This window comes from Pezoporus occidentalis, unplaced genomic scaffold (genome assembly GCF_034315485.1).
Source record: "Pezoporus occidentalis ecotype Australia unplaced genomic scaffold, CSIRO_AGI_Poc_V1 ctg158, whole genome shotgun sequence".
Lineage (NCBI taxonomy): Eukaryota > Metazoa > Chordata > Aves > Psittaciformes > Psittacidae > Pezoporus > Pezoporus occidentalis.
Genome location: NW_026913404.1, coordinates 556,727 through 584,537, shown reverse-complemented (window position 1 = coordinate 584,537; position 27,811 = coordinate 556,727). Strand labels below are relative to the sequence as shown.

Sequence of the window (27,811 nt, the reverse complement as noted above, 5' to 3'; positions counted from 1 at the left end):
GCTGCACTGAAGATTTGTGAACTGTAACTACCCTTATGATTTACAAACTATAGTTTGTGTGGTTACTGCACTAATCGTATTCTGGAGAAATCTGGATAATATGGGAGAGGAAACAATGAGAGACTACTGGTTTATTTATTGAAATAGGCTGGAATAATTAAACAATTATTTGGGTTTGATAATTGAAATGGAACTGGACTGTCAGCTTGTGTCAAAACAAAAAATTTCAGAAAATGTTGCACAGTGGGAAAAAATGCATCTCTACTTAATCACTCCATTTTCTTTGGGCTCTTGTAAAAAATAAATGCAGTAAGGGAACACACCAATAATAAATAATTGTGGATGAGTGTATATATAGATATACATCCATGTGGTAAAAATTGAGTGTGTAGCACTGCAGCCAAGCTAGCATCTGAAAGTCTCATTTACTTTTGAGATGAGACCTTAACTTGTAAAACAAAAGCTGAACAAAGTTGCTGTGAAGGAAGGTCACCTGGGTGCGTAGGCATACATTCAGCAGACGTATGCACTCGCGCATGTGGAAGGGAGCGTATTAAGAAAAATGCGTATGCAGTAGTGTTCCAGTCCGGTGATTTGAAAAGCTTTGAAACACGGTGCTTGCAGGTAAAACCGACACGGACCGCGTCGATCAGCCTGGTGCCGCCGCACGGCACAAGGGCAGACCGCGGCGTTAAATAATGCCGCCGCCCCAACAGCCCCGCTCCTTCCGCAGCCTCCCACGGGGCTGTGCAATTTCCCTCCGCAGCCCGGGGCGGGCAGGGCGCAGGAAGACATATACGTCCGGAGGGACGATGCCCGCCGCGGCTTCTCGCGGGGTGCTGGGACGAGTCGCGGGAGCTGTGCGACCCTCCCCAGCGGAGGGGCGGTGGGGGCTGGGCGCAGCAGCGCGGCCCTTCCCTTGTGTGCGGGCCCTGGTCGCCAGCGGGTGAGTCGGGCGGTTGGGCACGGCACGGTTCGGCGCCGCGCCTTCGCTGCGGGCGGTGGGGCTGAGGCCGGACTGGGCGCGGGGAGCCTCCGCTCCCGCTTGCGGCCTGGGGGTGCCGAGCCGCGGCGCTTGGGGGGTAGGGGTGGGCTGGTGACGCCTCTGCCGTGGACCCGGTTTGGTCTAGGGGGCAGGAAGAGACCGGTGCAGGCCCGAAACATGGGAGCTTTGCAGGGAGAGGGCTGAGGCTAGAGAGGCAGGACAGGGGCCGGTGAGCCTTCCGACTCTTACCTAATTTGGTGCAAGACTGGTAAAATAACTTTTTCACCTACAGAAATTCCTTTGCTTCTTTCTTCCAGGAAAACCAGAAGAATGTTTTGGGTGCCAGACCTTGGGGGTTTTGGGGAGTTTTGCTCTTTTAACTGATGCTTCAGGTTTGTCTTGGAAAGCCAGCAATCCTTGCCTTACTGGGAAAAGACTGACTCAGCAGTCTAGGGATCCTGGTTGCGCTATCGGTTTGTGTTTCTGTACTGTATTTTTTGTTTATTCGTTACCAGTTTGCATATTTATCTCTCTGTGCTTGATCTGGGTGGAAAGATGATAACTTAGTACTAAGCAGAAGCCACGTGGTGGAGTGTGTAAATATTTTGATTTGGTAGTGCCAGAAGAGAAAATTGTAGTTTTTGATAGCTTCTAACATACTGTGACTTACGAGTACATGATCTGGATCAGAGTTTTTCTTAAGAAACTAGGTTTAGCAGTCTCAGAGAATATAATAGGAACGTCAGGCAAATAGGTTTAATAGTTTGGTAAGCTTAGAACAATCTTAAAACTCTTCTAACTTGTACATTTTCTGTAATACGAGCAAAGAGTAATTACCGGTAAAGTGATACAAAGTCCAGTCCTTGAGATGCAAGCAGATCAATCCCTTGTAATGCTGTAATGTATGACTTTGTGGATCAGGGTTTTTTTTTCTGTATTTTTTTTAACATTGCTCAGCGATGTCCAGCATTGACCTTTGTTAGTAATGTTTTATTCCATGTGCTTAGAAAGAATAGTGATGAAGTAAGTTACGTATACTGGTATTTCATTTTTTTTATTCTCTGATGGTATTCTTTAATGATATTTCTTTTGATTAGTGTCTTTTACTAAAACTTTGCTTAAAAATAACTGTCAAAAGTCATCTGAATCATAGTTTTTTGTTTCACTTTCATGTGTCCTGTAACACAGGAAATACAGGGAGATTTGAGCCCTGCTGTTTACATGTAGAATTGGATTTTGATTGTAGCTTGCAATGAATATGTTGTTGAAAAGGGAAGGTCATGTTTTATTTTTGGGAGAGCTAAGTTAGTTATTTAAAACCATCAGAGTGACAAAAGAATGACGATAAATTATACTGCTTGCAATTCTCATCTTTCTTGAGAAGGTTTATCTTGTTGCTTGGCAGAAGTAATTCCTTACCTGCTTTGAAGATCTAAGAGAGCTTTCTGTTTGCACAAGGCATAAAAGAAGATGGAAGAAGATGAGACTTTGCAAGGTGAAACAGAGAGGGCAGAGGTTGAGACACATGCTGCTCCTGAGGGCAGTCGGCGGATATCAGTGAGTGAGTTCCTTTGCCACTGCTGTTACGACATTATGGTCAATCCCACCACCCTGAACTGTGGGCACAGTTTCTGCAGACATTGCCTAGCTTTGTGGTGGGTGTCTTCCAAGAAGAATGAATGTCCTGAATGCAGAGAAAAATGGGAAGGATTCCCCAAAGTCAACATCCTCTTTAGGTGAGTGTACTGTGCCATTTCTGGATTTCTAAAACCCTCAGAACTCATCTGCTTTCTTGAGTTTGCTGCACATTTTCATAGTTTATTGGTAATCCAGACTGTCACAGGGATGTTTAAATCCTGAAGTTTCTCATGTTCTGCACCTGTACTGATCTGTTCAGGCACACTTTTCTGCATGGAACTAAGGGGTGGGTTGGTTGGCTGTGTCTGGGGCTCTGGGTTTGTTTTTTTTATTTTATCCTGGGTTTTTTGGGGTGATGGAGAGAAGGGATTCTTATTTGGTATTGAGACATTTGCATCTTTTATATATAGCTGGTTGTTTCCTAATAATTCTAAGTTAGAGTGATCTTTGATAATTGTATATTTACTTCTGTAATAGGAATTATCTATGGGAAGAAATGTGATCTGACTGCAGAACAAAGCTAGAAATACCAATTTGCTGTCATGAATTACCCACAAGTTTTTGTGTTAATAATACTTTCTCTTAGGTTAGTAATATTTTAGTAAATAGATTGTACGATTGATGGTAGGATTTTATGTTGTCTTTTACTTAGCATTTTTGAATAAACAAAGCCTGCCAGTGCCACACAGAGTCCTAGTTTATGTAAGAAAGAAGGAATTTTTTTAATGCTATATTTTCATTTCCTTTATCTTTAGAAGCTAAAAAAAATCTTGTTTGGAAATAATTGATTCAAGTCTGCTAAGTATTAATAATTAATGTTTTCTTGCTTTCAAAGATGACAGTCTCAAGCAGAGGCTGGAAAACAAAACCCACCAAATATGTCCCTTTTCTGAATATTAAGTCTCAGTGGTTATAGTACAGTGACAAATATTTTTCCCATTAGGGATGTTATTGAAAAGCTATTTTCTGATGCCATTGAACAAAGAAAAGAAGATATTCTACAAAACAGTGATGTAGCACGCAGCTTAGCAACCTTCCAAAAATATGGGAATGACCAGATGCCTACAGTTCGGAACACAGGAAGAATTAATCCTCAAGGAGGAGGTTTTTTCTCAGGCGTTCTGACAGCTTTAACTTGTGTAGCAGTAAGTTTCATCTGGTTGGTTTTCCATATTTACTTCATTAAGCATGCAATCTGGTATACTTAAATTACATGCACATACAAAACATCATCAGCACAGAACAGGCTTCAGCTGAACAGAGTAAATAAGGTAGCATTCAGGGTTGTCTGAATAACCTGAATATTCTAGGGTCCATCAAACAGAGGATTCGACATGTCAAGCCACTCAATGCTTGTTTATTTGTATTATTAGTATATTTGCTTTGTAGGTAAAGGATATCTCTCTATTTATTTATTTTTTAATCTGCCTATAGGTAGTTCTACTTGGGTATCACTGGAGCAGCAGAGAGTTTGAAGAAGATTATCTTGTCCACAAGCCTGTTGCTAAATGGACTGCTAAGGAAGTGATAATTTGGCTAGAGCAGCTGGGCCCATGGACTTCGCATTACAAGGAAAGATTCCTACTGGAGAAAGTGAATGGAAGGTAAGAGGCCTGACTGTGAAAAACACCTATCATTTATTTGATAGGACTACTGGAGAGCTTTTGTTAGGGATGGTACACTATGAAATGACCATACTTTGCTCTATAGATAGAGGGAATATTCTGTTGATGTTTCAAGAGTAAAATTCCAGGCAAGTTTTAACACTTGTAGTTGAAAACTTTTGTAGTAGGTACTAAGCAAGGTAACTGAAAATTTTGTACAAACTACTTTAAATGCTGACAATGCAGATTTTAGTGGTACTGAAAGTAGAATTCTAATATATTATCCACCCCTCCACCTTTTCTTTCTTGTGAAAATATGCAAATTTTATATGCTTTGTTGCATTCCACTGAAGAGCTCTGGGTTTGATTTCAGGAGACCTGATTCAATATGTGAAGTACTGAAGAATTGTGTTCAGTAGCCAGCCAACAAGCTGGTAATTTTGCATGTTGAAAGCAGGCAAGAAAAAACATGAGGGATATCTAAAACACAGGCTCTGAGATGCAGTTGACTTAGGACACTTGATATAGAGCGTAATGACAATCTTTAAAGTCCCTTCCAACCCAGACCGTTCTATGGTTCTGTAATTCAAAAGGTGATGACTTCTATCAGTCACTTATTGTTTCAGTATGTAATGGCTAATTTGTAGTTGTATCTTTTTGGTGAAGAGTCACTGTTTACCTTCTGAATTCTGCGTTTGCAGACTCCTCCTAACACTGACAGAGGAGGATTTCACAAAAGAGCCTTACAGTATAGAGAGCAGTAACCACAGGAAAGCTATTATGGCAGAACTGGAACGTGTGAAAGCTTTAGGTGTTAAACCACCACAGAACCTTTGGGAATATAAGGTAAATCTTATCTAAAGCCTGTCATGTATGTTAAGTATTTTAAAAATATCTTTACATGAAAATCCTGTTAAAGCCAGGAGGAATGTTAAGGTAGTAGAATTATCCTTGTGAAAACAGCTCAGTTTACTGAATTGTGTATTTGAAAAATGATCCTTTGAACAATGATTGTCAGAAAAATCTTAAGAACTGGCATATCCCTTTCATTTTGTCTTTTCATTATTTGAAACAATAATTTGATATCTTTCAGGCAGTAAGTCCAGGAAAGTCCCTTTTTCTTCTGTATGCACTGAAGAGTTCTCCAAGACTCAGTATGTTATACCTGTATCTGTTTGATTACACAGAAGCTTTCCTACCTTTTATCCACACAATTTGCCCCACACAAGAAGATGTGTATGAAGATACTGTCACAAAACTAATAGTAAGTGTTCAAAACATTAAATATACCACTTGCTTTAGTTATAAGCATTTTAACATAGCAGCATAAAAACACATGATATAGTTATGCACCATTTCTTCTCTGTACAATACAAATTTAAAGAAAAAATAAAGAATGTAAATGATTCCTTGATTTTATTGTATGTGATCACCAGTGTTGTGACCATTACCTTTAGTAAGACTGATGTAAGGCTCTTAAGACTTTAAATCTATGAAACTGATTTTGTTTTGTTTGTTTTTTTTTTTTTGTTTTGTTGGGGTTTTTTTGAGGTTCACATGACTGTAGAAAGGCTGCTCATTCAAAATATCTGTATTTTAGTAAATGGCATTGTAAAGTCTGGCTGTCTGTAGTGTTTTATCTAGTGAAAATTACAGGGTTATAGTATTATCTACCAGAAAGGATTTCATACATTGAAATTACTGCTTTCAATGTATGAAAAAACAGTTTTTTCAACAAAACTGTAGTGGAGATAAGTCAGTATTATATCTGTTTACTATGAAATTGATTAATAGTCTTCTTATCTTAATTTACAGGACCTTCAAGATCCTTCCTGGAAACAGTGGAGAGAATTCATTGTTAAGTATTTATTTCTGCCATACCAGTTGATAGCCGAATTTGCTTGGGATTGGCTAGATGTGCACTACTGGACATCAAGATTTATAATTGTAAATGCCATGTTGCTCTCTGTTCTGGAGTTATTCTCCTTTTGGAGGCTCTGGTCAAGAAGAGAATTGAAGTAAGTCTTACTGAGCTTGTTTACGAGGGTAGGAAGTATGTGGCCTTATAAATAGAAAGCAACAGTCTTGCAATTTGACAGTTACCCACTGAAATGACAGTGTCTAACCACAACTCTGAGGTTAATAAGAACATGTGAGTCTGAATCCACACATACACTAGTATTCACTCTTGACTATACTTCTTTGAATACTTGAAAGGGCTTCTTATAGCTGGTTTTAGTTATCAGATGTAGCAAATACAGTAATGGTAATAAGCATGTTCTTAACCATTGGGTAAATATTAACTCTTACCTTGAGAATTGCCTTTTATGGTCACTGGTATTATCTGTCAGCTGAGAACTAAGTATATATGGATTTTGTCGTTAAATGCATACAGTATAGTTATTAAAAGATGAGTCCTCAGGATCATGACTAAGTTTATTACACTGATATTATTTCTGATAGGTGATCAGAATTGCTGTTTTCAGTTACTGCTTTAGTTCAAGCTGTTAATGTTACTTCATAATTGCTGTTACAGTTTTTTAGAGCTGGCAAAGGAAAATCTTGTTTTGTTGTATACTGGGTTTTCACCTTCTGTGCCAGCAGCTAGGGGGCAGAGCATGTTCAAAAGAGAGCGGGATGCATGGAAATAATTTGGGATCAACTACTTTAACTTGCTGTGCTTTGTGGTCTGAATAAATTGATTTAATGCTTCCTCATACAAAATCTAGTATTACTGTATTTTAAGAAAGCTTTTTCTGGAGTGCAAAATACTGTTTTACGGGTTCCCAAGCAAGGGCTAAATAACTTGCAGCTGTAGCACATTCTAGCTTTTCTTAGAATGGGTAAAAGCAAAGTGAAAAGTTCCTCTAAGCCTCTCCCTTTCCTTTTTCACAGGACTATTCCTCACAGAATGTGGAGACATTTCTGGAAAGCCTTAACCCAGGGTCTTTTTGTTGCCATTTTTTGGCCTTTCATTCCTCAATTTGTCTGCAATTGTTTGTTTTACTGGGCCTTGTACTTTAACCCAATTACAAACATTGATCAGCTGGTTAAAGAAGTAAGGCGTCATGAGACATAAGTGCAGTGACTGCTATTGGAACTTTTGAGCTGTTTAGCTTGTAAAAATGGACTTAAAATAAACTTTGCTCTTCTTCTTTATATATGTGGCAGTGAAAGTGGTAGATTATGTTAATTTAAACGTACAGAAAAAAAAAATCCCTAAAATAAGTTACTTTTAAACTAGCTGATTCCAAATCAGAGGATGGGCTTTATTATCCAATAGTAATCTTCTATGGGGGAAAAATAATTACATTCCTGATTTAGCCATATAAAACTTATAACAGTCATGTCACTCTATTTTACATCAGATCAATCTTGCCTGTTTCATCTTGAGCATTCCAGTTATTTTCAAGCTTGCCTTAAAATGAGAGTTTTCTGAAGAGCTACTGTGTGTTCCTCTACTTCAGTACGCCAAAGGAAGGCTCTTCCTGGATAGGCTTGATACTGAAAGTACTTCAGTGTTTTCAGCTTTCTGTGTAAAGATGTGACTGTCAAATACGCAGTCTCACAGCAGGGAATTCTAAAATTCCTGCTGTTGAAGGCAAAAACTCAGAAGCTGAGTTTTCTTGTTCTCTGGAATATGTGGTGATCCAGATTGGTTAGACTTCATCAGTAGTTTCTTTAATGCTCTCCTCTTGAAGTCTGTTGTTAATTCTTAAATTCAGGGTTATCTCTTAAAAAAGAATTAGTTTGGGAAAGTGACCTGACACATCTTACTGTAGTATAATGTGTGTATCTAGATCTGTGAGCAAATACTGACTGGAAAGTTTATTTTGTGTAATCAGAATTGCCATTTGTTAGTGTATGGTTTTTGACTGAAGCAAAAGTTAGATTTTTTTTTTTTTTTTTTTTTAAAAGCTTTGTTCCCTTGCATTCTCCATTGGTTTGCTTTTTTTGATTGGTTGGTTTTGTTGTGTTTGGGTTTTTTTTCCTCATCTGTATCATTAATATGAATTTTAAATTCGCATATGAATATTTTTAAAGATTAAAGATCTCTTCTGAAATCTTCATCCTTCCTAAAGACGTGTTCTGGTTTTATTTATATTGACGTACTTGTCATTAGCTATGACTTGTGCAAATTTGTGTAGCCCTGCATGTTTAAGTTGAGGTGGGTGAAAGTAGACATAAAACACTCCTGCTTCTTGAACAGTTAAAATGAGCAGTTATGAAAAAGTGTATTATTCATCAATTCATGTTACTGATTTCATAAGAGAAAAACTACAAAGTGACACTAGCTGAAACCTCTGTACAGCCTTATGAGGTATATATGCTTCTGAACTTAACAAAGTCATGCTGTTCAAATACAGAGAAGGCAGCTGATCCCAGTCACTGCTGCTTTTTGTGTTCATCTGTCTTGGTGATGGTTTGTATTTGCACTTTTAAACCTGGCTTTGAAGTTTTTAATGAAATTGTAGAACTTCTCCCTGTGCTCACAGGATACTTGAGGTACACATAGAGTAAGAAGCTGGAACCACATGAAATGAACTTCTTAGAAAATTGTATTTAAAAAGTAAATACTAGAAAAAAAAGAATTAGGGTTTTTAATTCATGTAAGATGAAGGTAAATAAGACACAAGTTCACTTAGGCGTTATAATAAGTATTTAATATAGTTGAGAGGGGTCTTCATGCTGACGCTGTCACTCCATGCCTTTCTTAATGGTCAGTTCAAAGTTAAACGTTTGGGTAAATGTTAGTACAAAAGTTTGATTTTTATCTTACAGCCAGTGGAGTTTACAGTGAATGATACGAGTCTGAAAAATCTGTGAATCTGAATATAAACAGAATTAATTTAAAGTCAGTTACTCAAAAAACTCAAATTTCTATGTAGTCAGTAAGACCTTACACAGAACCGATGACCTTCCTTTTAGTCTGTGCAATGTAGAAGGTAAATTAGAGGATACATGTTTACTTTTGCCATTCTAGAGTGGAGAGGCTGAGGTGGCAGAAGGAGGATCAAGAAGGGGGGAAAATCATCTGTTGTCACTACTGTGACTCAAAAAAAATAGTAATTTAGATTTAAATACAGAGTTTATTTCATGAAGACTGATGTCATATATCTAATACCTACACAAAGGCTGAATCTCACCACACATAAAGTCTGGCCATAAAAGGTGTTTTGTATGATAGGGAGCTTTAGAAAAACATTTGGCAGCTTCACGGTCACATTCACATGCCATTTTTTGACATTTGTCTTCTAGTGATTCTGAAAGAAAACACAGTAAGTTTATTGTTAGTCTCAGGTAATTAAAAATACCAAATGGAATACCAAGAATTGCTACCTCATGTTCCATATTTGCCATATAAATAGTTCTTATATTTCAGGTGCAATAGGAACTGCAGCAAGCTTTAGCAAGTCTTACAGTTCTTTCGTACTCTTTAGGTAGAGCTCCATGCTAGAACATCTCAGCAGCAGAGAATATACAAGCATGGTTTAGTTTAGTGATGATTGATAATCACTGGAACTGTCTTGGCAGGTGAAAATACAATAATAATTGGATAAAGACTTAAATACCCTTCTCATGTTCTTCAATGAAGGAACTCTGATAGTTGATTCCTTTTTAGAAAGTGGTATGTGACCCTCCCCGATCACCCTGTTGCTCCAGTGGAACTGGAGTTTGGAAGGTATTTTCCATTTCGCATACACTTTAATCTACTAAACAATGTCACATTTGAATTATATATGTGAAACAAAGGATGCAAAGATATTCCCTGTTTAAAATTGCCCAATTCTTTCTGTTAAGGCATTCAGTAGTAAGATAAAGTGCGTTTTAAGAACGGTAATATCCATGTCTGGCGATATTTGTTTTATAATTTTAGTGTTGTAACTTAACAGATTTCTTGGCATGAACGTTTCTTCTTGGCATGAACATTTTCTCCTACAGCAATATATTTTGGTTTTATTGTGCCAACCCAGAAATGTGTGCATTTTCTCTATGCAACTGTCTGTAAACTGAAGAATCCTTTATTATATTTTGTCTGAGTAGTTAACATTTTAAAAGCTTAGCTAAATCTCTCCTTGAGATTTATCTAGGAGCAGAACAAATTGTCAGTTTTGTGAATGAACTCGAAGTCTGCTGTGGAAGTTCTTAATGTATATATGTTGAAGCTGCAACTGGTTACCCTAAGAAGTACTCAATAGCCTAAGAAGCACAAACAACATGACTGAATAAAAAAAAAAAACAACAAACTGTAACTGAGAAAAATTATTCGTTCTCTTGTTACTGCTTGAAAGTTAATCTTCTCCATGGTATGCCTTACTGTCTTCGCCAGTATTTTAAAATATTGTCAGCTTCTAGACTGGAACAGGAGCCGAAGCTTTACAGCCAGATACAGGAGGACTGTAACCTGACAGTTAATTAGGTAGTTTGAGAGAGAAGACATGTAGTACTTATGCAGTAGAGGAGGAAACTGGCCAGTAGAGATTCTGCTTGAGGTAGGCACTTGGGCAAAGTAAAAGTAAATGTAAAGATTGAATGGAAGGGAGGAAATAAAATAGTGTCAAAACCTTTAATTTTATGTCAGGTCAGGCAAATTCTAAATTGAGTTATGAAATTAGAGGGTTTTGAGTCTTCTGTGAACAGCCTACTGTGTTGCCTTTAAACTATGGTAGTCAGAAACTCAGACTCACTGTAAACAGGTTTATGTGAGGGGCTGTATTTTTGTGGAGCACATAATAACCAGTTCTGATTTGCATTCCAGGTAGTAGCATGCAAGGTAACTGACCTAGCACCTGACTTGACAAAAAACCCCAAACAAATCCCAAAACCTAACAACAGGAAGAAAAAAACCTGCAAATTTGGGGGCTTGTGAGAAGTTACAGTTCAAAAAGCTTTTGAAGTGTGTTGGGAAATATTTGCTAGAACCCTGGGAATTATGAACAATTAATGTAAAAGAAATGCTGCTTTTCCTTTTAAACACATTTTTGTTTGTTTCTTTGAGGTCTCTTTGTCCTTTCATACTTACAGCATGGCCAGTATATTACATTCATATTTCCGAGCAATTGAACAATATCAGGATGTGGTCAACCATCTGTTGCAACTTGTATGCTAATTATATAAATAGTTTCAAATTAACATGTTACGGCTTGTTCCATAAATAAACATAGCCATCAAATATTTTGTTACCTCACTGTTTGAAGTTGGAAGTTGTAATTGTGAATTCATTCATCAGTTGTAGCCACTAGCAGTGGGCTGTGCAACTGATCAGTGGTAAGTATGTCAAAAACTTGTTCATGGTAGACTTAAAAATGGTGTGAAATATCTTCTAAGTATAAAAAGGATCCTTTTAAACAGTTGTAATTTCCTGTTTGTAGCTGTGTGCTTTTGGTTTTGACCTGCAGAGACTAGCCTAACATGGGTTCCTCAATATGTGTAAAAGAGAGGGTTTCTGGTAGTGTGTCATGCAAGGGTAATAAAAGCTTGTAGATAAGAATTTTGCTTGCTTTATGTATGTCAGTAGGTGGGGATTAGAAGAGGAAACTGCATTAAATTGGTTGGCATAGCTGTGCTTCCTGGAGGCAGAGAGTAAAAAAAGTTGTGAAAGGAAGGAAGGTGAAATAAGAATTTTACAGTTAATAAAAAAAAAATGTTTTTCTATTAAATCAGTGAGACAAATGGGAGAAGTAAAAAAGGACAAACAAAACTACTTCTCTGCTTCTCCCCCACTCCTCCCCCAAAATAACCCAAATCACACAAACCCCCCAGCAAGAACTGTTCACTCACCACACACAGCAGTGTTGTCTTCACATTCCCAGTGGTAACTTTCTATCTTGGGGTGACAACCTGCTTGTTCTGCCTTGCCGTAGCAGCAGTCATGGTTAAAGCAGCACCTGAGAGTGATAGAAGTGGGTTTGCCTTAATTCAAACTGTGGTTATTTTTTGTCCATGTAATCTGGATGTTTATCATCAGCATGTTTCTACAGGCTGTGAAATGATAAAACAGTCAACATATGTGAATGTACAACCAGTTACCTGCCCAGGAAGCAGAACAGGGTAATTGTTTAATAGATCACCTGGAAAAATTACGGCTCTTTCATGTAATTGACGATAATGTCTGATATGCATTAGTCTAGTTGAACTTCCTTATAGATGAAAGTACAAGGAATCTTTGAAGCAGTCTCCATTTAAACACAGTAAATTTTTATGTGAGTGTAACTCTCTCCTAGCCCTTTCCAAGAAAAGATGAAAAAACAGAATAGTCTGCCAGATAATGAATGATGTATTCTTCTGGAAGTTATCAATGCTATTGTAACAGTTAGTTACAGGAAGGGGACAAGATTTGTTGGGCTGTAGCATCATAAATGTTGTCATATAGGAAAGTCCTTGGTGGCAGAAAAGCTGAAAGCAGATAAGTGTTCAGTAAGGAATAAGCATAGGTGCTGTTTAATGCCATGTCAGAACTAAAACTGTTTGCTTAGTATCATGAAAGAATTTGGAAAAAAATGCCCAAAATGATGGTTTCAAAAATTGTTACAATTGGGACAATGAATTCATTCATAGACTTTCTGTCACAGAAAAGCATTAACGGTGTATTTTAAAGCTTAGAAAAAAACTATTCTTCATTGGAATCCCAGTATACCAAGTAGGGGAGGTAACAAAGACCTGAAATTAGATAGCTTGTAGGGTCTTGCTGCAAAGTAACCATACTGTTTCTTCTTTGACTTGGTGGAAGAACACCAAGGTGTATCTGCAAACACTTCGTGCTCACTCATTCATTTTCCTCCTGGTAGCCTACTACAGTAGGCACATGTTGTTTAGGTGGTGTTTAGATTGAGGAATTTGTGTCTGCAATAGAAAAGTTAATGCTGTGAGATCTCATTTGAACTACTATTCTGTCCTATGCTTATTAAATAATTACTGGGTAATTCCATGTGAATTGCCATTTAAAGATCCTGTGGTACGTAACAATGGAAAAGCCCATGCTTGTGAAGTAGCGTAGTTCCATTTCATCCATAGAAATAAAAAAAATGAATCTAGTGAGTCTTTGTAGCAGTACTTGGGTAAATAACCCAGGCTTTTGCTAGTGTGCAGACTATCTTCATGTGTTTACAACAATTTTTAGAATTACTTTAGTCCTCTTGTAAGCATTTAAAATAAAAACAGATACTTAAGGATTTTATATTTTAGCTTATGAAAGCAGTATATGATTGTCCCCATTTCAAAGGAGTTCTTGTAAGTGGCAGGCAAAAATCTAAAATGCAATAGCTATGACTGGAATAATTCCATTAGTGATGTTTTTACTTCAGATTAAGTATTTCTGTATTTCTTAACTTGTTTTCGTGCATTCTAAATGTAAACAGCTCATGATGTATATCAAAACTTTTAAGAAGTCAGACTTGGTAAGAAAGTTTGTGTCTACATTCAATTCTTGATTCTGGTCAAATGCAGTAGATAGACTAAGAACACTGACTTCTGGCTTGTTCTTAACATTCTGTAGCTGTTAAAACCCAGACCACAAATAGCTAACCATGTTTTGTGAAGAAGCAGCTTATTGTTGCTGTGGGATTTACTACAATGTGGAAAAATGGCCTACAGTGAAAGATCAGCAAACTGCAGATTCTCCATCATTATCTTTAGTGCTACAGATGAATAGAAGTAATAATAGTCCCTTCTTTTAATGTGTTTTCCCAGTCTTTAAAGTAGCAACTACATTCTCCTAAGTTGTCTTTAACAGATTGCACATCCAGAAATTTGAAATATGTAGGGTAAGATTCTAGAAGTTTTAGGTTTAATCCCAACTAGAATCCCTATTAAAAAAAAAAAATCTGATTTGAACTTTCCTTATATTCTACCCTAAAGAGATAGCTTGAATGCTTGACATTTAAAGCTTCTACAATTAGACTTTAGTTCTTCAGCTTTGGCCAAGCAGCAAAAGCAAAGAACCTCAGTTGTACTGTGAATCCAGTATTAATGCAATGAGAGTTTGAGTTAAAGGCAAGTAGGTCTCACACAGATCTACAGGAACATAATTTTACTGCCTCAGTTTTTTGGTAGTCTGAGATGTGTTTAAACTCAATTCCCTCACTGGTGTTAAGTAGGCCTAATTCATACTGTAGTCCTTTTACTCTGCCATCTGCATACATTCATCACTTAATTACTCAGGTAAATAGTTAACTCTTACCAGTCTACTCTGTCTTTGGGCCATCCTCTTCCTCCCAGACCACAGTAGCATCCGTAGCGTAAGTAGGCAAAAGGAGATCGACCTGTAGTACATCTAATGGCTCCAGCTAATTCAAGTATTCCTCTTCGATTTCTAAAACGGGCTTCCCCAAGAGTGCCTTTATAAACTGTGGAAGAAAACCTCTTTTATTTTTTTATTGAATCAAACCTGCAGATACAAAATTGAACTTTGATAATGAATGTCCATACTTAATACCGTGTTCTTGTTGATGCTTGGCATCGCACTGCTTGACCCAGTCCCTTTTTACCCCCACCTATAGTGAGCAGAACACAGCATTCTGAATAGCTGCAGTGGTTTCTTCCCATCAGCGCAGCATACAACGGCAGACTTAAGTCATTTGCAGTCTTAAATCTGGCAAGGGCTAGCATGTGTTCTGTGGTTCTAGGTCCACTAATCTGCTACAATTAGATGCCCTAAGCATTGTGGTATTTTCTCCTTGTCACAACATGCAACTTTGCCCATTTTCTAAAATGTAATGCTTTACATTTGAACAAATATGTCCTCTCTGATGGGGTTCTGGTTTTTGTCATTTATAGACAAAGCCAAATAACTGACAGGGGTGGTGGGGCAGGTTGCAGAGCAAGGAAATGAGTGGGTGCTTGAAGTTATTTCCAGGGTTGCGTTTTTTATATTTATATTTTTTGTATTAGAAGAAGGGTTACCTTTTTTATTTTTATTATTTCATTGTGTTTGCATTTAGTTGTTGTTTAAGGGATTCTCATTGTTCTTTCTCCAGAACAAGACTGTATTTAGGAATTTTAACTATTCTGTGTCAGTATTAAAGTAGGTCCAGAGCAGCAGATAAATACTGAGACACCAGATGACGTTTTTTAGGACATTGTGTCATCCTTCAGATTGAGATAATGCATCAAAGACCCTTCATGGTAACAGGCAGCATTTCCTTGTAGTTCAGGCACCAAGGTATTTGCATCATTTTTTAAGAAGTTGGATGAGAACTCAACAAATGAGGGGGTTAATCAAGGCTGCTGATTAGAGTTTTCTTACAGATTAATGATTTGATACGAGGGGAACAGTTTATAAATCTTAGCTCTCGGTACTGGATACAGATTGGGAGGGACATTAACATTTAATAACTGGTAATGTCTGTGTAAGAGAGAGCAGAAAAAACATTTAGACTTTGTCATTGAAGGCTTTGACAGTTCTTTTCCTACAGAATAACTATATGATTATACAGTTTGTATATAATCTGTATAATCATGTCATCTATTATAATAGACTATTAGACTTTTAAAACATTCTATAATTAACTATATAATCAGTTAATGGAAGATCTGACAGAAAAACACTGTTTCCAGCACAGTTTAGTAACTTGAAATACGTGGTGATCTCCAGCACTTGTAATTTCATGAAACAAAGGGATTTAAACACCTCATGAAATCACCTCATTAAGAAATAAAATTCGTTTTTCTGTGAGAATGGTAAAAAAGGCTTTAGAAAGAATGTAGGTAATCCTTACTTATGAAAATAGCTATGCTTCCTAAGACAGTATTTATTACTTTTCTGACTGGAGGTGACTCCCAGATCCTGTTCCGTCTTGCTTTGTGGGCAGGTGATGTAGGGAGAAGATGTTGAAACAAAAGTGGTTTAACTTGCACATGCGTTTTTGGCCCATTGATTAAAAGCAATCACATCTCGAGAAGTTAAAAAAGCTTCCTTGGTTATGTAGTCACTTGCAGTTTCACTTAAAAACTGTTTTGCTGGCACTAAAACCTCCTTGCTGAGATAGTGAATAGTATTTATTATGTCATGGTTCCCATTCCAGGTTTTCTGATGATTCTCTTGATGCTTTCCCAAGGGGAATGGAAGGTGTACTGAGTGGACTCTTTAGAACCTGTAGTTCTAGGTGTCAGAATAACAGTCATGTTGTGGAACTGACACATGATTGAGCATTTCCCAGTCCAGGGTAGTTCTCAGTACGTGTTTCAGCTCTGGGTAGCAGAAGCATCCATTTGAGTATAACTAGACTCTTATCTTTACAGTAGCATTAAATGTGTTATCTTCACTGTCAGTACAGGTTCAGTAAAGTCCCATCTGAAAAAACACTGCAGTAAGGCTGCAGCATTATGAGTAACAACTGCTTATACTCTTAAACGTTTAGGAATATTTGGCTAGACTCTCGTAGCTAGTCAGTAGTGGCTGAAGGAACCATATTAATGGTTGACAGGCAGAGCTGGGCTTGCTCTGCAAGACATATGTGATACTGAAGAAATCCCTGAAGAAAGTGAAGAAGTTTTACATTGTGCCTCAGTTGTGGTAACTGGGGAAGGATGGTGCAGGGGAGCTACGCGACTGGAAGAGGAAAACAAGAATTTCCAAGTCATACTCCTGGTTTCATCAGAGAATTGTTTGCTAACACTGGACAACTGCCACTCCCTTGATTTATATCAGTGTAAAGTAGAAGTGATGAACTGTCTGCTCCCTGAGGAGCTCAAGTGGAAATCTTTAAAAATTGTCGTGTAACTTACAGAAAATGACATGAACTTTTTATCCTTGGAGTTTGTGTTACAGCATCTGGATGTGCACAACAAAGCAAGACTGTAATGTGCTGTAGATACTCTGAATATGACTGAAGGAGAAGTGTCTTGTAACCTGAGGTTATTAGAAGCAATGAAAGACCATTCTATAATTTGTAGAACTGTCAATAAGAGTATCAGTATGATGATGGTAGTGTTAGTATACTGGCAACATTGTAACATTTCCAAAGTAGTTGATCAGAACTTCTGTGGAATATACCCAGAGAGTGAAGTGACATTCTGCCTGTTTCCAGGTGTTTCATGATTAAGGTATGTTTTTGAAATCTCCTATGTGGCTTTGTTCGGTTTTATGAAGACTTCGCGTTTCATAGAATAACAGAATGGTTTGGGTTGGAAAGGACCTTAAGATCATCCAGTTCCAACCTCCCTGCCATGGGCAGGGACACCTCATACTAGCCCATGTTTCCCAAGGCTGTGTCCAACCTGGTCTTGAACTCTGCCAGGGATGGAGCATTTACCACTTCTTTGGGCAACCTGTTCCAATGCCTCACCACCCTCACAGTAAAGAACTTTTTTCTTACACGTAACCTGAACTTCCCCAAAGTTTGAACCCATTACCTCTTACCCTGTCACTACAGTCCTGGTGAAGGGTCCATCCCCAACATCCTTATAGGCCCCCTTCAAATACTGGAAGGCTGCTATGAGGTCTCCACACAGTCTTCTGTTCTCCAGGCTGAACAGCCCCAGCTTTCTCCACCTGTCTTCATATGGAAGGTGCTTCAGGCCCCTTAGCATCCTTGTGGCCCTCCTCTGGACAAGAATATTCCTCTAGGTTTGATTATACATTCCTGAAAGTGTAGTGTCCTCCCTCTGTGTCTGGTCTGGTCTTTTGTTTTGTCAGATTGCAGAGTATGTGCAGCTCTTCAAACACAGTGTTGTGGGTGGGGAAAAAGGGAGGGAACCAGATTGTGTTTATTTAAATTTCATTGCTTTGTAATGTGTATAAAAATAAATTAAGCCCACATTGTTTTGATAACTAGAGGTCACAGAATGTAAATACATCTTAAGTGTACAAAAATAATTTAGCGTTAGACAGTTTGAGTCTGGTCTTGTTATGGCTTTTAATATTGTAATATTTAATTCCAGTGTTTATTGCAGAATAGGAATTGGAACTTTGTTAAAGTTTCAGCTGTTCTAATTCTTGAAAGAAAATGTTCAAGACGGATATTTGGGAGAATAAAAAACCCCAAGAGATCAGCCCATCAGCAAACTCAAGTTTAATTGGATGTGAGGTAGCTGCTTTAAAAGTAAAGGTTGAAGGGAAACCAAAGCTATATGGATCCTAAGGCTGCTTTAGGTACCATAGACTAGCAGATAGAAAAACCAAACCAACAAACAAATCTATGCAGGTGTCTTTGTGATTGTAATGGCTAAGCCAGAGAGATCAAAAGCCTTGAGGTGGCTTCCTGAAGACTGAAATTAAGGAAACACTAAAGACAGACGGAGAGAAAGGAATGGTAAGTGATCACATTATGCTTGTGTCGTGCTTGATTTCAAAACTGTCATCCTTGTTGGAGCCCTGCCATGTTTGGAGGGCTTGACCTGTGTCTTGGTTTGTTGCCTGTATAAGCTCTAGAGAGTTCAAAGACCTTATTATGTCTTTGCAAGTTGTTTTCCACTCTGCCTTCCTCCTCTCCTTTTTTCCTACTTTTCCAAATAGCTTACAATAGTATTTAAAAATCTTATATTTCCACATGCATAGAGGGGAAAAAATGTTTAGAAGTGCATTCATTTTTTGTGAAAGGTCCCATTTCCCCATAAGATTTTACTCCTTGCAATGGGCACAATGCAAACATAATAATTATTTTGGCAGAGATATAATTATGGTTTTTATTGAGATGCACAGCTTTGCATATTTATGATACATACTACATTAGTCATTAGTATCTAATACAATTTATGGTTTGTGGGTTTTAAAAGAAATTTTAATATATTCTTTCAAAGACTGGGGCTACAGAAATGTTTTCTGATGTTAAATATGTGTAGTATTTACTATAGTGATATTTTCTTTGTACAGTCATAGTGCTCCAGTAGTTCAGAACTTGGAGCCTGGGACTAAGCAGACTTTCTGATGCGTCTCCAAGATCTTGCCAGAAGTGGAACCCATTGAACTGTGTGAGTTACTGAAATGTTTTTTGGTTTTGCTTATGTTTTTTACTCTTGTTACTTAAGCCATCATGACACCTTGTTCACCTTGTCTTGTTGCCCAGACTGCTGCTGTGCTATCTCCATAGCCTGGGGTCACATGTAAATTTTTCAAAATGATAAATTTGCCTGTTTTGATACTGTGGACCAAGCACCAAGAAACAGGTAAACTGCATTTCCCATCCTCCTCGTTGCCTATGGAATGGGTGACTGGGATGCCTGACTCAGAGCTATCAGACCAAAGCCAGGCTCTCTGTAATGATTACTCCAGGCTGGCAGAAGCAGTGAAAGAGTATTTCCTTGCTTTCCCTCATGTTCTTTCTGAGGTTTGTGCCGTGCAAAGGATGAGATCTGGAGGATGATCAATACGCAGAGGGAATAACAGGGGCATGCTGAGGTCAGGCAATAGAACTGGGGCAGTGAGCTTGGTAGGGTCTTAAGTTGGCCCCATTATGCAAGCACTTTACCTTATGGCCTTTAATCATGTGATTGCCTTATCCCCCTTCCTCACCCCAACCCTGCTTCATTCTGGCACAGAATCTGTTATAAGAATGAAGCAAGGCTCTTGTCCTTGGGATCCTATTAATGAGATTTGGTTTGGTGAATCTGCAAGTTGTGCAGGTATGTATAAAAATGTGCAGGAAGACGAAAGAGAATCTCTGAATTAAGGCAGCTGAATGCTGTTCTGGAAAACTGGATTTTATCCTTACAGCTGTCACAAAGACTCAGCATGAGGTTTAATCACTTTTAAACAATGCCTGTACATGTTTACTAATCGTATGCTCATGCCTGCTGCATATCCTGGGGTTAGAGTACCAACCTGCTGCAACACTCTGAGAGCCAGGCTTTGAGGAGTTAAAGTTCTACATTAATTGTAAGTAGTTGTAGATAAAATCAGGTTCTAACATGTCACCATGGGAACTTAAAATTAGTGGATGCTTTTTTGTGTCAGCCCACCTACCTATGTGAAAAAGAGGGATGATAACATAGTTTCACAGAAGTGTGAAAGAATTAAGTACATTCAGATACACTGATGAATACCTCAGAAAACCTATGAGGAAATGAATTGTAAATTATTACAACTGGCCTTTAATACTGCTTAATACATAGGACATAAAAGACAAAAAAATTAAATTAAATACTTGCAAAGTGAGTAGTTGCTGTACTCAGGTCTGAGGCAGGGGTCCTCTAATTACATCCTCACATCATAACTTATTCATGAAGACTGACTCACTCTTTCAGAATAACCCAGTTATGGTTCTGCCGGTGATCACAGTTTGAGCAGTTCTTGGCTTTTGAACTGCTTCGTAACTGAAGTGCTTGGAGGTAGTGTGGGTAGATGTATTTGCTTTGTAGAAATATGATTATTACACGTGCAACCTGCAGTATGGTTCCAAATACCCCACTTTTTAACACCATTGCACATTACTGATGAACTTTACAAAAGTAGTGCGAGACCCTCCAGCAAAGCTCCTGCCTTCCGCATGCAGGCTGGGACAAGACGGGCTGTCAGCACTGCTCCAGCCTGCAGCTCTCTGCCAGCACCTCGTTTCCCGTTCGGGTGAGTTACACCCAGGCTGTGCCCAAGCGACAGTCTTTCAAACAACTGCTTTCCAGCTCGTGGAGGTGTTCATCTGCCACGGTCATGTCTCCTAACGCTCTTTTCCTCTCCTCCTTCTTCCCCCCACCAGATGCAGCCAAGCCCCATCCCTCCGGGTACGGAGCACCGGGAGGAGGGCTAACGCATCCCGCAGCAGCCGCCCGGGAGGCGCTGCTGGACGGGGCACGGAGCGGCGGGGCCGGTACCCTATGCTGAGCCCCACACAAGCCAGCGGCGGCTCTACTCACCGGCTGCCGGTAGCAGCAGCAGCAGCAGGAGGCGCAGGGGCATTGCGGGGCGGCGGGGTCCCACGGGTGGCGCGGCGGGTGCGGCTCCGGTGGCGGGGCGAGGAGGTGTGAGCCTGACTGCTCCGTGTTGCCTATAAGAGGCTGCTTTCTGCCCCGGGCCAGGTCCCCCGAGCCCCGCTGTCCATCTAGGCAGAAGGGAGGAGCTGCCGCTGCAAGAGCGGGAGCGCTGGGTCCGGACACTCGGCCACGGAGCGGGGGAAGGGACCCCTAAGGGGGGTGGCGGGGGGGGAGGGGAAGGCTCACCTCCGTACCCCAGGGCTCGCCAGCTCCTATAGCCGTTATTTCTCTTTGAGTTACAGCACTACCTAGGTTATTTAATCTCGACCCGAAGAGTTAAGACGGCAGTGAGCCGTGTTGTAAATTCTTCTAGTGGTTAATTATAACCGGTGCTGAATGCAAGCGCTGTGCCTGTACTCTGAATCTGCCAAACTTCACCTCCCGATTGCTACTTCTCTTGGAGAACTAAAGAACAATCAACTCCTGAACTGGTTATGGATATGTGTAGCTGGATCAAAACAACTTTTTAACTTTCTCTCAACCAAAACAGAGTATTTTTTGGTACCTTGTATAATCTTTGGATATTTTTTCCCATTACCTTTCCAGCTCTTATAATATTTTGTAAAGCCTACAACTAGATGCCAGATTGCAATCACACTTTCATTGCCTCTCAACCCACAGAAAATACTGCTTGCTTTTGTGTGATCTTATTTTTCCTTGCTCATAAGTTCCAAGTATTTCATCAGACAGTGCATTTTCTGGCAGTTGTTCAAGCAGTCGGGACCCCTGAAATTCTGGGTATTGATCTTGTGTGTGTGTTTCTGTTTAAGTTTTTTGTTTGGGTTTTGTTTGGTTTGGGTTGTTTTGGTTTTTTTGTTTGTTTGTTTTTTTTTTTTGGGGGGGGGGATGTTTTTGTTTGTTTCTTTTTGGGTTGGGTTGTTTTTTTTTCTGTTTTGGCGTTTTTGTGGCATCATTATATTCCAGGATATGACCCCCATAGATCCCACTGAGGCCTACACTGCTAGGATAAAGAAGGAGGGAAACAAAGGGGATTTTACAGAACTTACCAAGAACTTTTTCTTCATCATGTCATCTTACTGTTGGAGAGCAGCTGGTAGGCTTTTTGGTACCGAATGATATTTTCATCAAAGAAATGAAATGCTTTTTCATGTGCATACTGAAGGATAATTTTACTTTTGCATTGAAGTGCTCCGATTTCTGCCTTACATCACTCCTCTTTAATCAGAAGTAGAAAATCCTATGTGGTCTGATTCCAAAAGGCTAAAAGCATGCACAGACAGATGAGGTTTGTTTTTGTTATGCTCTTACTAATCCACACTCTATGAAATGTTTGTGTTGGCACTGAAGTTAGGGTAGCGTGGGATAAATATGGAAGCACATCAGTTTAAGGTAGGATATCGTTATGCCTGTGTACACCTGATACACCTTTGTGTAACTACATGGTGAACACCAGAGATGATGCATTAGCCCACTGAAAACTGTCCACACTCTGTTGTGTCTGTGAACATAGCTGACCATTTCCCAGTGGGGATGGACTAGAATACCAGCGAAATGGAATCTGTGGCAACCATAACCATTGTCAATGACCATAAGAAGTCTTGGTAAATGTACAAGTCGTAAGAGAAAACCAGTCAAAACAGAAAACAAAAAAAAAAAGGATTTTTCTTTTTTTAAATATCCTTTTTTTCCTTTTTTTTTTTTTTTTTAAAGATTATGCTGCTCCTGCCATCAACTGGGTCAAGGCAATTTCCGTGTTACTCATGGAGTCTCATTGCTAATTGCTGTTAGTCCATTTTCATACTGTCACTTATACTGCATTTGTTTACTGACTCTTCCGGTCCATAAGTCACACCTATTAGAACGTTTTAATAGTGTTCAACAGCTGTTTAGTGCAACTTCCAGTTGAACAGTATCCCATCCAGCATACCATTGGATATGACAATGAAAACAGTATCCAGAGGAGAAACGTGAATGTTCTTCAGGAGACCAGTTGATGCAATGTCTTAGTGTACTTGGTGTTGGATTAGTGCAGTTGATACGTTTTTCACTGAAGGAAGGAAAGTAATCTTAAAACCAGTGAAAAATCAAGTGAGACTGATGTGTTCAGACTACAGCTGCTTCTACCAGAAAGTAGTCAAAGATGTGAAAGTGACAAAATCTACATGACTAAGAAATGCAAGTCAGGAGTTCTGCTTCCTACAAGTTGTAGTAAGAGTTCAAAGGAGAACATCTAGTGAAACTGGGATGGGAGGCAGAGAAATCTCATAGAAGGAAATACTTATATTGAGGTAGATTTAGGTTGTCCAGTTAAGTGCCATGGCATATGGCTAAGAAAATATACTAGTTGCAGACTGGAAGTTAATATGGATTACAATGATAATGATTTATTTTTTAAATGAGATTTCCAATTCCCATAAAATTTTCAAATAAATCTTATGTGGCAGTGCAGACCTGTTGTATTTGCTTCTTGTAGTGTTCCTTTTCATTTATCTGAAGCATTTGGTGACTGGTGTAAGTCATTTATGACAAATTGCATTTTCCTTTTCACTGAAGAATTCTTTTTGGCAACTGGAGCTGTGCATAGGTGAGGAGAAGCATTTGCTTTTCAAATATACTTTATCAAACAAGGTTGCATGTGCTCAATGGTTGCTTTAATTGAGTTGGTTTTAAATCTGAAAAATAGATTAATATAATTGAGACACACAGTTGTACTGAGGAACATTTCTCACAGCATAACAATATTATGGGCAAAACTGTTAAGTCAATTGTAAAAGACTCATTTCTCAGTGTCCATGATCCTGTATATGCAGGAAGATGACAGAGTACATTAATCCAAAATGTTAAAATGTTGATGGAAAGTGCTAGAATGGTCTAAAGTATGGTTAATGTAAATCAAGTTACCACTTTCCTGTGAGCAGGTGAAATTAGTGACTTTGAGAACAATGTAATAGTATATTTACTACTGACTAAACAGCTGCAAAGCTGTATTTTTGTAACAGAAGAAGTCAGTTCCATTAACACTTTCTGTTTAGTAAGAGCAGTTATTTTTACAGAGAAATGAGAAAGCATTTACCACCTGCCTGGTGAAATCTATACATATTCTGCATTTAGCTGTTAGGAAAATCAGTAGTAATGATGATGAGTATGGAAATAATATGGTCTCTTGGTATCTAAGCAAAGTCCTACAAAATTAGGATCCTGCTGCATTAAGCTTGTGACAATTAAGCTATATGATATATTTACTGCCCCACTGAATGAATGAACTAATAAAGAATGGTGAAAATTATTTTCCCATTGTTAGAGATGACAGGGTGATCTGTTCGGGGTGTTATATGATGGCTATAGCAGAGCTGAGGAGCTGCACCTTGGTGTTCTGCAACCCAGCACAAGTCCCAGATTGGGTTCTTCTGCAGCACTGACTCCTGGAGGAAAATAAGGAAAGAAAACACATACCTGATACACTGTGAAGGTATCAGAATAACCAGAACTGAAGAGCTGCTTTCCAGCAGTAAGTCAACTGCCTGAATTTACTTGATTGCTGTACTTGGCAAATGTTGGACAGAGCCTTGGGTGACATGGTCTAGGTTGAGGTGCCCCTGCCCATGGCAGGGAGCTTGGAACTGTATGATCTTGAGGTCCTTTCCAACCCAAACCACTCTATGATCCTATGTCCTAAAGTTACACCACATTTTCTTAAACATTGGACTGGGACACAGGGTTGGCCTGGAATACATCCCTTACAAGTTTAAGTTCCTTCAGGTACTGGATGTCCAAGTAGTACACAATCAACTTCTTTTATCATCGTTGTCTTCGTAGAAGAAACAAAATAGCCTTACTTACTGAAGTATTTGTTTGGAAACATGCAGTGCCTTTGTTCCCATTTTTAGAGGCTTGGCTGACTTTCTTCTCTTTCATGTCCTTCCATCTTCTCTTAGTTCCTTTTCACAACCAATGCTTCCTGTTTACGGATGTTTTCTTCAGCTCGTGTTGTTGGGAATGTTGTTCCAAAACCCATGACAGTTAAAAAACATAGTCTGGAGAGACAAGCTCCATGTGGAAGATCAGAAAACATTCTGATGAGCTGTTTTATAGTATTTCCAATGTACTTGGTATTATATCTATTTCTAGCATACAGAACAAAATCCAACTTCGATTTAGGACCATACCAGCGTATAGTATAACTTGTCATGTCTTTGGTAATAGTAAGCCTATGAGTGGCATAATATGTTCTGAGAGAATTTTGGGGAGCGTGTTTGTAGCATTGTCCTTTATATGCCCTTTGGCAGTGATGTTATTCTGTCCATTCTGCAGAAATACTGTGCTAGTGCATAGCTGCCCATAACAGACAGTTGTGTGCTGGAAAAGCTGTCATTACATAAATGTTCTTGAAAGTGGTTTATATTTATAATGTATGCAGAGGAGCTAAATTACTCCTACAGGTTTCTTCTTTCATCTCTCTTTTTTCTGGTTTTGTTCTCTTGCAGATTCTACCCTCTGCTCCTTAAGTGTAACAGCTACAAGCACAAAGTCCATCCTGTGCATAAAACCACCCAGGCAAATAACAAGATTGCAAGTATGTTCCCGGAGTACCACGTAGACTGATGCAACTCTGGTCATTTTAAGATACAGAAATATATCATCTGTCTTTGAGCAAAGCCACAGACAGGAAGATTCTGGGGAAGGGCCCTATAAATAATTTCTGACTTGCTTGGTTCTTCGGTCTCAACAAGCATCTCTGCCTTCCAGAAGATTTCTTACAGTAAATCAAGTTCTACATTTCAGTATTTGCATCCAAAAAAAAGACCAGGGCCTGCTTCTTCTGGAACCTAGGGCTACATTTTATATCTAAAGGAAAAGATAGATACTCAGCAATGCAACTCCTGCATTTCTGTACAACAAAATTTGAAATCTCTAGCATATCTCTGGAAGGATGTTTGACTTGCTTGCTTTTACATAGGTTACACCAACTTGGATTCTTGAAATGGTTGATGTAATGACCAGCATGATGAGATAGAGTGACCTCTCAGCAAATTTGTGGGTGATACCAAATTGGGGGAGTGGTTGATACACTGGAGGGCAGGGCTGCTACTCTGATGGACCCAGTCAGACTGGAAAAAGGAGCTGCTGGGGAACCTCATGAAGTTCAGCAAAGGCAAATGCAAAGCCCTGCATCTGGGTTGGCATAACCCCATGTGTTGTGACAGGTTGGGAACTGACTGCATAGAGAGCAGCTTTATAAAAAAGAAGCTGGGGGTCATGGTGCACAAGCTGAATGTGAGTCAACAGTGTGCTCTTGCAGCAAACATGTCCAGCTGCTTATTGGGCTGAGCACAACTGATAGGTTTGGAGGCAAGAGATTCTTCCCTTCCACTTGACACTTGTGAGACAACATTTGGAGTTCCAAGTCTCATTTTAAGAAAGACATTCACATGCTAAGCAAGACTCGTAAGGGCCACCAAACTGTTCAGGGGGCTGCAGTTGATGACATACAAAAAGCTGAGAGCACTGGATTTGGTCAGGTTTAAAGATGGTGAGGGGAGGTGATATGCTGACTACTACTTCCCCACGGAACAGTGTAGAAAATATGGAGTCAGATTCTTCCCAGAGGTGCACAAGAGGCATTTGCTTTAATGGAACCTGCCTTGAGCAGAAAGTTGGACTGTAGACTTGAAGGGAAAGAGACTCCAAAACTGCTGCTTGTTTTGCCTAAAGGTGTTCATGAAACTATGCCCTGCAGGCAGGTAAGGCAGTAGCCTGTTCTACTGCAATAACAAATTAATTGATTAATTATTTTTCCCACATATCACCAACTAAGCTATGTAAATGCATTGGGGAAATCATCCATACTGAATTCAAAGAGAGCTGAGACTTTGCCTACTTTATTAAATAGACAGCTTTGTCATAAACAGCACCAGTGCCCTTTTCATAAAGAAATACTTTACTGTCAATCTGACTCACTGTTCTGAAACCCCATTTCTGTGCCTTTGTCCATGTTGACCATTTCTGAATCTTCTTCCATTTCTATTTTTACTGAGATGGGGGGAAACTGCAGAATTGTACAGTATTCAAGGTGAAGACAGACGGTGGATTTATAGAGACTGTGCAGACCACATTCTGCTAAGAGGGAAGGGACAGAAATGCGTGTTATGATTTTGTGTAACTTTTCCTTTTAGTATGTCTACTGGCTCTTTGTTGTCTCTAACTGTTTTAAATTGCTTAAAAACAGAATGCAGATTTTTCTTACCTGTTTATTTGTTCACCTCTTATTGTCTTGTTCTATAACACCCCATTTGTCTGGTCTACTTTTCACAACCTCTCTGTTCATGATGTCTGCTTCCTCAGCTGTGAAGAGTTTAATGGCAACTGGATGCTTGCCAGAAGATAAAATGCCTAAGTTATGTGTCCATCAAAGGAAGAGTGAGTAGAATGTAGCCCTTGCCTGTTCTGGGCTAATCAGCACAAGGGCTACATATCTTTAAACAGCTTAAATGCCATCAAGACTGCTTTGGGAACTAGGAAATTCAGTGTATTCTTGAGAGACAAAGTACTGAGGGATGGGGAATGTCTGGATTAGCTAGAGAATTTATCAGTAGGAAACAAGTGAATACCAGAAATATGGTGGTAGTTTAAGACATCTCAGATCAAAAAGTATCAACAGGATCTTTCTGTTGCTGTTGGACTGTCTCCCATCTTTACTTTTGCTTTGCAGTGTGGTTGG

The 27,811-nt window shown here is 39.1% G+C and overlaps 2 protein-coding genes across 14 annotated transcripts in view; one reads left to right on the top strand and one right to left on the bottom strand.

The window, feature by feature from the left end:
• The first annotated feature begins 739 nt into the window (after positions 1 to 739).
• On the top strand, positions 740 to 27,041 carry BFAR (bifunctional apoptosis regulator). Of its 7 annotated transcripts, none has more exons than XR_009963461.1 (11): positions 740 to 946; positions 1,378 to 1,458; positions 2,391 to 2,721; positions 3,567 to 3,768; positions 4,058 to 4,227; positions 4,929 to 5,073; positions 5,321 to 5,491; positions 6,043 to 6,245; positions 19,040 to 19,135; positions 22,057 to 22,186; positions 25,578 to 27,041. XR_009963461.1 is itself a non-coding variant. In XM_062611859.1 (9 exons), exons 3-9 carry the CDS (start codon positions 2,456 to 2,458, stop codon positions 7,304 to 7,306), a joined length of 1,341 nt encoding a protein of 446 aa, XP_062467843.1. In that variant the 5' UTR covers positions 741 to 946; positions 1,393 to 1,458; positions 2,391 to 2,455; the 3' UTR covers positions 7,307 to 8,297. The 7 variants fall into 7 exon arrangements, 5 of the variants coding, with proteins under 5 accessions (XP_062467843.1, XP_062467842.1, XP_062467845.1 ...); XR_009963462.1 differs by having other exon boundaries at positions 22,057 to 22,198; XM_062611859.1 differs by lacking the exons at positions 19,040 to 19,135; positions 22,057 to 22,186; positions 25,578 to 27,041 and adding an exon at positions 7,123 to 8,297 and having other exon boundaries at positions 741 to 946; positions 1,393 to 1,458.
• PLA2G10 (phospholipase A2 group X) overlaps positions 9,298 to 27,811 on the bottom strand; it is a 28,821-nt gene continuing 10,307 nt past the window's right edge. Inside the window, exons 1-5 of one of the 7 annotated variants that reach the window (XM_062611870.1) lie at positions 24,458 to 25,579; positions 23,545 to 23,667; positions 14,408 to 14,587; positions 12,010 to 12,116; positions 9,298 to 9,491 (exon numbers count right to left, since the gene is read on the bottom strand). In XM_062611870.1, coding sequence (XP_062467854.1) covers positions 9,346 to 9,491; positions 12,010 to 12,116; positions 14,408 to 14,587; positions 23,545 to 23,579 — 468 coding nt within the window. In that variant the 5' untranslated portion in view covers positions 23,580 to 23,667; positions 24,458 to 25,579 and the 3' untranslated portion in view covers positions 9,298 to 9,345. Of the gene's footprint in view, positions 9,492 to 12,009; positions 12,117 to 14,407; positions 14,588 to 21,015; positions 21,359 to 23,451; positions 27,436 to 27,811 lie in introns of those variants that run through there. The other 6 variants (XM_062611871.1, XM_062611869.1, XM_062611872.1 and 3 more) reach the window with 6 other exon arrangements.